Below are 15,322 nucleotides of genomic sequence, written 5' to 3'. Positions count from 1 at the left end.
TTTGTATTTAGCGCTGTATTTAATTAAAGATTATAGCAGTACAATCAGAAATAGCAGTACAATTCTGGTTAAAAAAACAAAAACTAAATAACTTAGTCAAGTAATGGTGGTATTCTTTTACATGAATTGAAATCATTTCTTTCTTTTTTTCACGGTTTTAGATTTTTTAGGGTTACCCTGAAACACTGGCCTGGCAGTTACCATCACAGTATTCTCTTCATCATCACTTGAGCTGCTGCTTCTAACTTTTATGGCTAGTCTTGGACTGAGGACATGTACACCTCCAGTTGAATCTTTATCCATTTCTTCACAGGTACTTGTGCAATCTGCATCACTGTCCAATTTCTCAACAGAAAACTTGTTAGGGGACAAAGCTTTCATTCCACTGTCAATAAATCCCCCTTCTACACCACTTGTATGTTCAATTTTTTCTTTTGCCAGTTTTCTTTTCCCTAGGTTGGATTTTGCATTCTCTTTCTGTGTTTTTTTACCATGTGTTTTTTCTTGTGTTGCAAATTCTTTCTCCATCATTTCAGTAGCTTCCTCAACTTCCCCTGCTTCACCTTCTTTTTCCTTTCTTTTCAAGCATGTTACAGCTCTGCGTAACCTCTGACTTTTTATAGCCTGTGCCTCATGTTGTTCCACTCGAAAAAAAGAGTCTATACGAAGTTGGGTCTACAAATAAAAACATTGTAAAACGCAAAAAAATGTAAAGTGTTTATGCAGAAAGACAAAGACATGTGCAGGCACAGACAACAAACAAACAAGAATATACAGGTAGTAGGTTACCAAAATATTAAAGGAAGACATGGGCCCATGGTCATAAATGAAGAAGGAAAAAAACAACAAAATACACTTTAAAGAGTAGAAAACATTTTTAATTACCATTCTCTCTTTTTTATGGCTTATGTAATAATTTTCAGTAAAAGTTCATTCAGAACGTATTTGTAATTAATCTCGTTATAAATATAATAGCTTTAGCATAGGAGAGCGAAAATGTTTAAATCATTTGCATTCTTTTTTGTGACAATGCTTTGGAAATTTTGGTAAAAATGTCCATAACATTAGTAAGAGTTAATACTCTGTAAACTGGTAGGTATCAAAGCTGGATTTTCTTTGGCTCATAGTCTAACTCCTAATCAAAAAAAAAAAAAAAAAAAAAAAATCTTATTTCCATTAGGAACAACAATAGTATAATACCAATACAACAAGAAAAAAAAATTACCTTTTGGGAATTTAATTGCTTCAATACTGGCAGAAGAACTTCATCAGTCTTTGATCGGTACCAGCCAAAGCGACTCTCACAGAATGTGATATTTATTAAGAAAAACAATTTATGCTTATAATCATATGTAAATTAACAAATTACTTGTTGAATATTGGTCTATAGTCAGCTGGATACAGCACTTAAAAGTGTCTAAAAATATTGTTAAAAAAAAAAAGTTTCTGTCTATAACGGTTTTAAATGGACCTATAAAACAGTTGGGAGACTTCCAGATCAGCCATTTATCCACCCAGCATTTAAACCACTGCACCGCAAATAACCCTACTCGGGAGCCTTTACATTGTACTCCACATCCAAACCTCGTTGGAGGGGATTCAAAGTCACCAATATTGGATAATGGTGGTGTAAACTACAATTGTTTGTAAATTGATGACCCCCCCCCATTGAGTTCCTAATTAGCAGGGGGGAAAAATCTCTGCAATTTGGATACTACTGGATGACTCGCAATACACCCACACTTACAGACCCTATTGGCATAGAGCACTCAACCAGCATACGCTTATTCTGGACTCCCTATGATCTATCAAGATCACGATCACAAGATCAAGGTCAAGATCACACCTACCTACGTTGCCTCATTGAATGTACATTTCTTAAGCGAGGAATATATATCGCTGCATGCTGTTGGTCTTGAACTAGTTGGTAGCTCTTTACTTCTCAGTGCATTTCCATTTCTCTTTAAATTTATACAGTAATTTTGAAACTACTACACTAGCAGAGGGCTATTCTGCGTGTATTTTTGTTCCATATACTTATCAATTGAGGATAACGGACTGCTACCGAATTTGCCAATTTTATAAGGTGCCCCTCCATAAGAACCTACTCTGGACTATTATTAATAAGGTAAAATGTATATGTCTGGATTTTTCATTTTTTGTGTTGTTACATATTGTCTAATTTGTACACCTTTAATTATTAGTAGGCAGAACCTGTTTTTGGTCACTTGTGTTTTGGTATTTCTTTTGTTGGGTTCTTAAAGAGTATCTCAGCCATCAGTGTTTGCTGCACTATAGTTACCACTGTATCTATTCTCCTTATCAGAGAGGTATAGCCAAAAAAGCTGCAACTTCCCCACATAAGAGAGGAATTCTGTCATACCACTCCTGAACTTATTAGACTTGCAAATTGGCTGCATTTACCATGGATTTTTAATCTGTTACTTTGGATACAACTTTGTTGCATTCATTTAAAAAAAAAAAAAAAAAAAAAAAAATCTACACAATAGGTCCCAAACTTGTGTAACATCAGACAACCTAAACTCACATAGAAAAGAGGATTGAGGCAGGGCTGCCCATTGTCCCCTCTCCTATTTAATATCGCACTGGAAAACCTAAAACAAACACGTACGACCATTCATATGGAAAAAACACCCAACTAGAATCAGCTTACCCAAATCATACCAAATTACTCAGGAGGTTTGAACTTACCCAATGCACACAAATCCAGTCTAGCCTTCCAAACAGAACACGCCCTGGACTGGATAGGAAACCACTCACGATTCACCACAACCTAGAGGCAGCACTGGCACATCCCATAGAATTATCAAACCCACAAACCAATACCTCTCTACATATTGCAAAATATGCTTCTAGCGACAACAATAAAAGCATGGAAGTAGGCGAGGCTGTAGTTAGGAGCTCACCCAACAAAATCCATGCATCCTCACCTACTTAAAAACCCAATGTTTTCACAATGGGCAACAAATGGATATAATACATTATACCATTTTATTAACAAGGTCAACACACTTCTTTTTAGAGAGGCGAGATCGCCTGGAAGCACACTCATTTTTAATCAAACTGTGGCAAATGTCTTCCTATCACAAAATTAGGTTTAAAATGCTCCACCATGTATACTACACTCCTGTTAGACTATGGGCAACAAACATAAAATCCGACAAAATGTTTCAAATGTCCAGCGGAATACATAAACATGTACCATTGTTTTTGGGACGGTCCGGTGATTCAGAGATTTGTGGAATAAATTCTACACCCCATCTGCCAAACCTCCCCCTTTGGTCTGAATTCCTACTGCAAGATCCTGTTCCTAACCACCACAACCCCAGTAGAAAATGTATTACAATAATGGCAGCAGTGGCCCTCAAGAACATAATAAAAGGTCTTAAGCCTACCTGACCCCCCTTCCTCTTTCACACTTCTTGACAATACTACAGTATTTGTTCAGAATGGATTGGCTAAACACCATAATTAATAAAGAGCCTAGTGCAAAACATTTTCTCAAAATTTGGAAAAGATAAATATTAACTCTAGATCGCCAATTCCAAAAAACAGTATGCTACACACTGGAATACACGGCCCGCACACCTTTACCAATTTCAACATAAATGATTGTTGTCCCACTCCCGATCTTGCTTATAAGAAAACTACACTTCCGGAATTTCTAGAGTTGAGATACATGTAGCAGATATAATATTAAAAGATTTATATTTTGTTCCGGTGTGACAAAATATCTTTCTCCTCTAGTAGTGGAGGAAGATCTCCTGTCTAAACTATAGCCACAAAATGATCTCACCATCCCACCTTTTGCCTTAACCAGTTAGGTTCCAGTTGGTTGCAAACTTAAAATGAGAATGTTGTTAAACTTAAATACTTACCATTACTACTGTAAAGATGTAATGTGATCGTGATGTACAACTTTCACGCACTTCATTGTCACTACAATAAAAAAATGTTATAAAAAAACAAAAAACCTGCTGTGACAAATTTAAAATAAAGGAACATGTTATTTTCTTTTCTTATGCAAGTCATAACATAGCAAGTTTGTACAAATCCAAAAAAACTAAACTTTGGAATATGTTATGAACCTTAAGAACCCACTGAAATCTAATGAAATATAGTAAATCTTTATTTTTTTTTTCTACAAATGTACTACTTACTTCCTGCAACATATGGCATCATACAAGCCAGCATAATTACATTTTTATTTTTAAAGAAAAAAAGTTAAAAAAAAAAAAAAAAGTAAAAAAAATTAATGCAATAAAGTTTATTATCTTAACAGGAATTAAAGAAAATGCTAATTTGAGTTTAAAATAGCCAAACTGGAAAAATAAACAAGCGTTTCCAGTCCTCCTATCATGGCCTACAATTTGTATTTCCCTTGTTAATTATCTCTAATTATCCTTCTGGTTAATAAACCTTAAGAATAGCTTCAGTGTATTCTGTACCTTACAAGTTCAAACAGTGTTCTCCTCTTTGACAGACTAATCAAACCTAAGCTTTCTAGTTTAATTGTTGTGTGTGTGTGTGTGTGTGTACTGCTCTCCACAGTCATTAGTCCTCAAATTACGCACCTAGTCTAATACCACCATTTTCTCTACAAGTCTTAAAACATTTTCTTCAGCCCTCTAGCCCCTCTCCCCAATACCCCAACAAGTCTCACCCTGGCGCAACATAAAAGGATATTCTCTGATTAGTTCTAGGTCTGGGTTTCCCCAAATAAAAGCTCCTTTGGAATCATCAACAACAGGTTTAAGATATGAATCAGCAACAGCTCTGTTTGGGAAACTAGGATGCAGCTCCAGATCCCGCAGTTTCTTTTTCACTTTTGTATCATGTGGGTTTGATCGAATTTTCTTATTTTTCTGGGCTTCTGTCCACCATTCTCTGAAACAATGCATGAAATACACTTAAAAGCCACCATTAAAAAGTCTATTACATTCTTGAGAACAAAATCTGTCTACTTCTGTCTAACTGTGTTGTGATATACTGTTTAACTTAATGTCTCTAACACCATGAATATTTCTTTATTTTAAGCTGTGAAATAAATAAGAACGACAAAGCATTACAGTGCAAGTAAATAAATCTATGTGTCTATCAAGGAAAGTGGAGAATTAAAAAAAAAAAAAAATTACCAGGAAAATATAACTGAAAAACATATCAACTTCAAGCACAAACGATTAAATACTAGTATAAAATAATTTCTGCTACATTCCAACACAAGAAATTGAGGTTTAGTATTCTAGTGCCTAAATTTAGTTGCTCTACAAAATACTTTCTTTCAGAGAACAAACCGCATAAACTAACCAGATACAGATACTTTAATATGACCATTATTTTTTTGGTATGGTTCTTTTACGAAAACCTTGTTATAATTTGTTTTGACCAATTTTGATGTTAAAGGAACAACTTAAATATTTAGTACACAGGTAGCAGTTTATGAATATTTTTTTTTTTTTTAAACTGCTAACTTGGGTCCTTACTCTTTTACTGTAAAAGCCCCCACCTATTTCAGCCATCTACCTAATTGCTAGTGCCTTCACTGGCTCCAAATGACCACCTACTTACAAGCCCAATAAATAAAATTCACAAGCACATTCCTTTCTCATTTTATGATATGATATCAGTGAATCCTTCAACCCAATGTATTTTTATGGATGATTTTTGTGACTGAATTCAGTTAATGACTGAACTGGTGGTGATGGGTTTACAGATTGATCAGAAGTGGACAGATGTCAAACAGAATGTTGCTTAATTTACAAGTAGACGCCATAGCTTTAGAACTGAGCTGCCATCTAGATTAGATATCCAATCTGATTAGTGCGTGTTTTGAAAGGAAACAGAGAAAACAGAAAGAAAGAAAGTACCGTATATACTCGAGTATAAGCCGAGTTTTTCAGCACATTTTTTGTGCTGAAAAACCCCAACTCGGCTTATACTCGAGTCACTGTCTGTATTATGGCAACTTACATTGCCATAATACAGACTGGGGGCTGTGGGGGCTGCAGAGCTCTTACTTACCTCTCCTGCAGCTCCTGTCAGCTCCCTCCTCCTCCGCAGCGGTCCGTTCAGCACCTCTGTCAGCTCCCAGTGTAAGTCTCGTGAGAGCCGCGGGGTCATAGTGCGCGGCTCTCGCGAGACTTACAGTGTAAGCTGACAGGGGAGCTGCCCGGACCGGCGCGGGGGAGAAGGGAGCTGACAGGAGCTGCAAGAGAGGTAAGTAACAGCTCTGCCAGTCCCCCTCCACTGAACTGCCAATGCCACTGGACCAGCAGGGAGTGAGTCCCCCTCCCTGCCATGTGTCAAGCAGGGAGGGGGGACGACGAAAAAAAACCAATAATAAGAAAATATTAAAAATAATAATAAAGTAATAATATAAAAAAAAACAATAATAATAATAATAATAAAAACAAAATTAATATAACAAAAAAAATATTACAATTATAATAATAATAAAAATGCCCACCCCCCACCAAGGCTCTGCATCACACTGCACTCATACACACACATTGCATTCATTATATACACACTGTAAATAAATATTCAATTAACATAATTTTTTTAGGATCTAATTTTATTTAGAAATTTACCAGTAGCTGCTGCATTTCCCACCCTAGTCTTATACTCGAGTCAATAAGTTTTCCCAGTTTTTGGGGGTAAAATTAGGGGCCTCGGCTTATATTCGGGTCGGCTTATACTCGAGTATATACGGTAGCTGCATTTAATTTGTAAAAAAAAAATTAAAATAAATCATTAAACACTTACTTGAATTTTATGAGAGACTCCAAGCCTTGCCCAGGGAATTCATTGAGTATCTCCATGGCAGAAACATAACCAACTGATGGAATTCCTTCAGTGTAATCACTTCCCATCAAGTATGCTAAATTTATGAGCCTTGAGCGTTCTAATCCTAAGTATAGGAAGCTGGGAGTTAATATTTACTAGGAACATAAGCACAATGGAGATCTTTGAATCAGAATTATATATATGAATGTAATAAAACAAAGGTGCACTTTTGAGCAAAAAAAATCTCACAGTATACACACAAACACACACACAAGCACATAAACGCACACATATAGATATAATCTATTTATATATGCATGTACACATTATACTTGTTGAATCATTTAACCTATTGTGTGTTTTGTTGGGCTTGAAACTTACCCAGCTGATTATGAATATCTGAAAACTGGTAATACTCCACATATTTATTTTGTGTGAAGAAATTCTTATACACATGTCGTGCACCAAAGAGCCATATATCACTGTCATCTGTGATGGTTCCCGATGTCTGGTCAGTAAGGTCCAAGATAGCACACTGAGCTTCTGCCTCCATAGGGGCTACAATGAAAGGAATGCCAAAGAGACGTAGCAACTCCTAGTGCAAGATACAAAGTATTTTTTGTTTAGCCAATTATTTCTCTCTCTACTTGCAAGCTAGCTTTTAAAGTAAGCAGAACTTGAACTGGAAGAACATCAGGAAGGCAAAAAAGACAGAAAAGTATAATCAGCCCTTTGGATAAATGATTGTACGAGATTAGGAAGCAAAGCAAAAATCAATAGTAATGACACTGGAGGACAACAAGGTCACCAATATAGTCAAGTGTAGGACTGGGAAGTGGACCTATTGAAAAAACGTATGTAGCTTATCTAATAAGTGTTCTATCAGCATCTATCCACTCTAAGAGACAAAGTTTAGGTAAGGGTAAACCAATACCGAAATTCAGGGCGCCACAATCACTTCTGTGATCCAGCTTGTCCCCAAGATACTATTAGGGACAATTATAGCCAGAAGACAATTTCCATATGGCGAAAAAATTTTAAAGAATTTATTGGATAATATAAAACAAGAGTACCATAGATAACAAGTATTGTGCAATTAAAATGTTTACACCCTTTCTTACCTGGCACTTATATATCCTTTCTAGCCACTCTAAGGTGACTGTTTAAACCTGGCCTGCTGTACACATTGATAACACCGTAACTTTACCCTGGTTGTCCATGGCTTGCTAGAACCCACTGCCTTGCAGACATGGACTCAATACACAGAGATTGCCTTGATTTGCAGCCTGCATTTCCTGTGTACTCAATTATCTGCTTAAAGAAACTCTCCAGTGCCAGGAAAACATATCCGTGTTCCTGCAGTGCCCTCCTCCCTCCCACCCTTCATCCCATGTTGCTGAAGGGGTTAAAACCCCTTCAGTGACTTACTTGAATCCAGCGCTGATGTCCCTCGGCACTGGGTCAGGCTCCGCCCACACTCCTCCCCCGCCGTCAGCGGAAACCTAATGCGCATGCGCAGCAATGGCCGCGCGTGCATTAGACCTCCCCATAGGAAAGCATTATTCAATGCTTTCCTATGGGGATTCCGGCGACGCTGGAGGTCCTCATGCATAGCACGAGGATGTCCAGCATTGTTTAAAACACTTTTTGGGTTTTAAGAACATGGAAGTCCCTCTAGTGGCGGTCTGATAGACAGCCACTGGAGGAGGACTTAACTCTGCAAGGTCATTTTTGCAGTTTATGAAAACTGCAATAATTACACTTGCAGGTTTAAGAGAGTGATGGGAGTTGGCACCCAGACCACTCCAATGGGTAGAAGTGGTCTGGGTGCCCGGAGTGTCCCTTCAACTGTTTCTTTATATTTTTCTTACAGTACAGGCCCCTGAGAGGTAATTTTACGAGCTCTATTTAAATATAAAGTTTTTTCCATTTAAGCCTTTTCAAAGGCTCTGTGTATCAAATTGGATCAAATTCACCTGCTCTGTATAACCTTTAACTCACCCTCAGTACATGGAGAGCCAAATTAAGGAATACAGCCATCCACTTGCTAATGAGCAGATTCCACTATCTCTGCAACCAGTCACCACCCTCAGTCCAAGCATAACTCTGTCATACTTTAACAGATGCCTGCATCATTGAATTAATTCTCTCTAAGCTTTACAGCACCGTTGGCACCTCTCCTCTGGATTTCACAAATAATGTGCCAGATCAGAAGCTCTGGTTTTCGGTGCTGCTTCCCATAGTGCAAAACCAGCTGCAGACAGTAACTCTAATGCTGGAGATTCCGGTTTCTCACTCTTCTTCCAACTTCTCTACATACAGAAGTGGTTTTGGATATCATCTTGGTTAATTCACAGTGACTGATCTTCAGCTTATAAAACCCATAAATCTCCACAATTTTTGATTGTTTGTTTTCTTTTATCCTTTGCTAATTTGATGTATGTCCATGTGGAGCAGGATGTGACACTTTCAACACGGTACAATGTTTGTAATTCATATAAAAACAATCATCTTTCTTATGTCTTGTCTGTCAGCATGACCTGCCCTATTTTTTTTTTTCTAATCAAGTAATTTTATGAGCCAAAGATATACACATCACACCCCCAAATATTAAAAGGGTATAGTTTTCACCTTCAATGTAGTGCAGGGAACTGATAAATTCATTATAGGGATACTCGTGAATGCATGCATTAGTTTATTTTTAATTGGCTACTACCTCACGTCTTTATGTGTTATACCACATTATTTAGCATTCTTTTGATCACATTTTTCTACTGCATAAAAACTTTTTTTTTTTTTTTTTTTTAATTCTTTATTTTTGTAGTGCATTGAGTAACAAAGCATGGTTTCATAGACATTTCTCAAATGGCAAAACAACAGTAAGGAGTATCATAAAACGTCAGAGTTGCTGCACTTTTTGTAATTAAGTAGAAATTTTCAGGGTCATAGTTCTATGTGCAGAGTGACAGAAAAAAAAACATGCTTAGGTATAGAACTATAGATAAACTTTAGATTGTTTAGACCACTGGGCCCAAGGACACAACAATAGAACGGACAAGCCGGCACCGCCACAGCAGCTGGTGCAGGCAGATACACTGACATATTTTAACAGTTATATGGCATAGAAATTCAGTGCACATTTTTGTGACAGGTGAAGAGATGAACAAGCTTACATAATTTAACTTACTGCTAGCTTAGTTGTATACTTGCTTGATGACAAGTTAGATTAACCTATACGAGAGTAGTCAGGTATTAAATGGCATATAGGCATACAGTAAACCTTCCACATGAGTAAAAAGCAAACGGTGCTCAGTGGGATATACATTTGTGGTGCAAAGCTTAACATATGTTCTTGTAATGCCCCAATAGCAGTAACAAGATTTGGAAGGTACACATATCAACAGATTCGTGACATATGCGATCGCTGCACTCATTCTGTGGTTAGGTAACAAATTTACAGGCTAGTCAAGCATGTCTGTGTTAGGGAGAAAAAATTTGGTACACAACATGAGCTGGAGATAGCATCGGCAGTATGCTTCTAATTTTGTAATATAGCGATAGTATGAGCTACAAACTGATCAAAGGAGCACCGTACAGGGATTTAGGTAATATTATGCAAACATGTGTGAAACAGTTAAAGAAAATTAGAAACAAGAAGGAAAAAATACTTAAACTGCATGAGCTTTTGAATAGTATTGCGGGTAATTGCGGACAGTTCATGACCCCAGGGTTGACGATGAATCTCCTCGGTGAGCCGCAGGTATGAGCAGGCAAATTCTCGCGGGATCCCAGTGAGTGGATATCGAGGGTGTCGGTTGAAATGTTATTGCGGCTACAGTCCGAGGGTCTGCAGAGTATCAAGGATTTTGTCAGCAGTAGTGATTTACGTCCAGGAATATTGTCCCTAGACCCTGTGGCGTCCACAGGGGGTCCGGTAGGTCAGACAGCCCCTGTGTGACCTCCGCCGTGGAAGGTAAGTCCCCGGTCAGCCAACTCCCGACAGCGGGAAGCGCAGTGACCCTGGAAGGTGGTGATTGACATGTGGGTTTAGTGGCAGGTGCCATTGAGGTTTGTTTCTCCCCCTATGTTGATACATATGAGCTGGCTGTGTATTTCGTGCATGAGTGCAGTGGGTGGACTGGGCCGGCTCGCTGAGTGTGTGATCCGGGAGCCTGCTTCTCCTCGGGGTGCTCGTCATCCGAGACCGAGCGCTGTGCGAGGGCGGTCTCACCCGCACGGACTGGGTTTCAGGCGAGTGAGCTCTGATAGCAGGACGGCTCATATAGGGTCGAGGTGTCCTCCGTGCCTCCCTCCTTCTTTTCCTTATGATCAGCCTCTCGGTGCCACTAAGTGGTACAGGCTGTGATGCTTTTGTTGCCGCTAGCTTTTGTTTCGGGTCTCTGGGTGCAGGTCCTTGTGCCTGTTTAGCGAGTTTCTCCCAGAGTTGCGCCCAAAAGCGATCAAACGCCCTTGTTATGTTGTCCTCGTGAGGAGCCCAGGGATCTGGGTTTTGCGTGGTGGCCATCTTTGCAGCCAGCATGCCAGTTTGCGGTTTCAGTTGCTCGGTGCTTTCAAGCAGTTGCTTGTGTCCTGTTGCTTCGTGGGGACCGGGATAACCCCCGCCGGCCCATAGGGGGGGGGAAGCGTGGCCCAGATCGTCGTTGATTTATAGGCGAGGCAGGAGATCGGCCGCGTCTGCCGCCTCAGTGTAGTTTGTAGGCCGCAAAGCCTGTCAGAGCCCATAAAGCTCTCAGCAGGGTAGCAGAAATTGGTGCCCGGCCTCTCCCGTGTCTTCAGATATTGGGTTCAGCCGGTACTTTAGAGCAGGTTTCAAGTTTAGGGCCAATTTCTTTGTATTTGCCGAGGAGCTCCTTCAGCATGCGACCTGCTTGCTTGGTAGTCAGGCCCCGCCCCCCCGCATAAAAACTTTTGCGTGTGTTTTTCTTTTTCTTCACAAACATCACACAACAAAAACACAACATAACTCCGTGTTTTAATGTTTCTGAATTGTATTATTTGAAATGTTGTATTTTGTGTCACATTTATGACACAAGGCGCTTATTTTCTGTATATACATGAGTTGTGAAATAAAGACAGTTTTTACAAATTGTTACATCTGCCTATTTATATAAGCACATTGTTTGCCAGGCATACCTTACACTAGGCAGTTGAAGAAAAACTCATCCCTGTCTTTTTTATATGACCGTATCCCTCCAGCCATGTGCAATTTTACGGTGTTTCAAAACAGACAGTATCTGTGGTCTCTCGCTTCCCTGCTCAGGAAAGACCATCGAAACTAACTGTCTGTTTCCAAACACGGTCTGACCAAGGGTGCATGGGGCTGAATTATCCTGTCATATACTAAAAGGTAGGGATGTTTTTTTTAAAAAACTCTTTTTAGAACAAGTACTTTATTTAAAAAATCTACATATATTTCCTATGAAAACCTGATGAAAGGATTATTAAACCAAAACTAGATTTTGTCATTCAAAAGCAGAAGGGAGATACAAATTTAATTTAGCATTATAAGTGCGCCATTTCTGCATGTCCTGATGAAGCTGGTGAGGTTAAAAGGCTTTAAGGCAGTATCCATAACTATGTTACAGACTTGCTGTTGCAGCAGGGCAAAAAAAAGTGGATAATGGGATTTTTATTTGTCACACACTTGGTAGTGAAGGAGTAAAGTGTGCCTTGGTACAAAATAAGTTAAAACCACTGCTCTAGATACACAGCGATAATGCAAATGTTTTTGAAAAGGGTAAGTTTTTTTTTTTTTTTTTATTCTTAAAGCGATACTATAGTGGCAGGAATACAAAGCTGTATTCCTGTCACTATCACTCCAGCTGCCTCTCCCCTCCCACTCCCCTAAGGTAAATAAAGGGTTAAAAACCCTTTATTTACTTACCTTATCCCAGCGTCAATGTCTCTCGGTGCTGGGTCAAAGCTCTGCCCCCTCTGACATCTGACATCCTGTAGCTAGCATTAGACCTACTGCTTTCAATGCTTTCCTATGGGAAAAAAATCTTGACGCTGGGTGTCCTCATGCAGAGCATGAGGATGTCCAGCGTCTGATACCAAACCAAATGTTTGTTTCGATTCAGGAAGACTTCTCATGACTGTCTGGAAGACTGCCACTGGATGCAGACTTTGTGCTGCAATGTAAATGTTTAGGTTTTATCTTAATGGGCAATAGGGACACTGTGCCCAGACCACTTCAATTAGCTAAAGTGGGCTGGGTGCCTACAGTGTCCCTTTATAGGGGCACTATAGTGTCAGGAACACAAATGTATTTCTGACACTATACTTCTAAAACCACCCTTACCTCCAGTGAGAAAGGAGAATTTCACTCAGCTTTTTCCAGAGCCGTGTGGGGTGCCTCGCATCTGGCCCCGCCCCACCTCCTTGGCTGACATCAATTGATGATCTCAGCCACTCACAATGCTTTCCCACAGGAGACAGTCAATTCTGGTGATGTCAGCCAAGAAGCCGGTGTGGCGTCCTGGCCAATCAGCATCTCCTCACAGATTTGCATTAAATAAATGCTTCTCTATGAGGAATGTTCAGCGTCTCCATGCAGAGTGTAGAGACGCTGAACGTCAGTCCATGAAGCACCTTTAGTGGCTGTCTGAGGGGTGGCCACTAATGGGGTTCCTAAGCTGTAATGTAAACACTGCCTTTTTTCTGAAACAGGGGTGTTTTCATTAAAAAGTCTGCAGGGACTGAATATACTCACAAGAACAGCTACATTAAGCTGTAGTTGTTCTGGGGACTGACTATAGTGTTCCTTTAACATGTAATGTTATAACTGAAATTAGGCAGGTGTCTGGTTCAGTGAGAGGATTTAGATTTCAATCTGCAATACTTTAAATATAATTAAAATAAAAGCATTGATTTAGATAGTGGAAAAAAAAACCCTCAAAAAAACAAAACAAAACAAAAAGTAGTGTTAAAATACATACAAAACATAGATCTAGTTTATAAAATTAAAAGAAAACACCAACCTGGCTTTCTATGCACATCTGGCCTGTAACAGTTGCAGCTATCCGCTCCTGCTGCTGTCTCTGTGCCTGAAGGGAAGTCTGCTCAACAAATAGATTGTTCTCAAGTGACACAAGCTCTTCCTTTGTGGGAATAAAACAAATAAAATAATTAATTAAACTGCTACTATCCCCCCATTCTTAAGTATTTTTTCACATGTATCTATGTAGCGGATATACTGATATCATATTACTACCAGAGTTGATCAGCTTTCTGGTAAAAGGGAAATGAGATGCACATGAACATAAAAAAAAAACAAAAAAAAAAATTCACAGCCGTGTACAAGTATCATAATTGGAAATACAAAAACATTCACGCATTCCTCTTTATGTAGAGAAGATAAAGATGACATAGTAAAGAAATACAGTAATGTATTTTGTCATGGATACAAGAAAAAGACTCCAGCAAGAATCCTTCATTTTTCCTAAAACACCTTCAAGATTTTCCACCAAAAAAAATGGAAAAGAAAATATAATACACTGTAACTTTGCCACTAGAAATGTGTGCACTCCTTGAATTGTACTAAACTGAAAACGTTAGGCAAAAATTATGGATTTGGAAATATTCATCAACTCCACTATAGTCACAATATGAAAATTTTCCCCCCTAAATTTTGCAATTCATTTTTAATTCATAGAGTTTAGTAAATAAACCGAATTGTATCCAAAGATGGTCACTGCAGTCCAATAAGTGTTCTTTACATATCACACAATTAACGGATGGCAGAGTAAGCATGCTTGAACAATGCGACACATTGAACATGTCAACTCGAACAATGCTACACATCATATTCAGATAATTTTGCACCTGCAGTGAAGCAATTTTATATAATATTTAATAAAAATAATATACTTTTTTTTTTTTTTTTTTTTAAATGTAGGGATTTTAGCAGGTGTGGTATTTAACCCCTTAAGGACCAAATTTCTGGAATAAAAGGGAATCATGACATGTCACACGTCATGTGTCCTTAAGGGGTTAAGCGTCTAAATTGCAGACATATCAGAAGTAAAAAAAAAAAAAATTTTAAAATAAAAAATAAAAAAAAAAGAATCAAGGTTTAACTATAAAAACATGGACATTAAATGAAAAGCACCATAATAGGTATACTGCAATGGAGGTTACGTAAGGTTGCTATAGCAGAGTTAATAATGGTTAATGTTGCTACGGCATGGAATAAATCACAAAACCTTGCACTCAAATCCAACATGCTTAAATAGGCATTTTAACCCCTTAAGGACCAAACTTCTGGAATAAAAGGAAATCATGACATGTCACACATGTCATGTGTACTTAAGGGGTTAAGCACCATAGCCACTATGGCCCAATGTAGTGGTTATGGTGTTATACCCCAGTAAGAATCAAATGGTTTGACACTTATCTAGGTCCCCATGTTGTTCCTCTTCACATATACTACTAAGGTGAAAGTTCCTTCTTCTGCATTAATTATAGAAAATGTCATCCAAATTAGGACACAATT

General features: G+C 38.5%; 1 protein-coding gene across 4 annotated transcripts in view; it reads right to left on the bottom strand.

Moving 5' to 3' along the window:
- Window positions 1-15,322, bottom strand: part of ERCC5 (ERCC excision repair 5, endonuclease) — a 37,936-nt gene continuing 22,614 nt past the window's right edge. For all 4 annotated transcript variants that reach the window (XM_063459976.1, XM_063459992.1, XM_063459984.1 and 1 more), the window contains 6 exons: window positions 13,809-13,928; window positions 7,189-7,402; window positions 6,787-6,931; window positions 4,708-4,908; window positions 1,226-1,310; window positions 1-675 (listed from right to left, as the gene is read on the bottom strand). In XM_063459976.1, coding sequence (XP_063316046.1) covers window positions 133-675; window positions 1,226-1,310; window positions 4,708-4,908; window positions 6,787-6,931; window positions 7,189-7,402; window positions 13,809-13,928 — 1,308 coding nt within the window. In that variant the 3' untranslated portion in view covers window positions 1-132. The remainder of the gene's footprint in view (window positions 676-1,225; window positions 1,311-4,707; window positions 4,909-6,786; window positions 6,932-7,188; window positions 7,403-13,808; window positions 13,929-15,322) is intronic.

Source organism: Pelobates fuscus, chromosome 1 (assembly GCF_036172605.1).
Source record: "Pelobates fuscus isolate aPelFus1 chromosome 1, aPelFus1.pri, whole genome shotgun sequence".
Lineage (NCBI taxonomy): Eukaryota > Metazoa > Chordata > Amphibia > Anura > Pelobatidae > Pelobates > Pelobates fuscus.
This window is presented reverse-complemented; position numbering and strand designations above follow the sequence as displayed.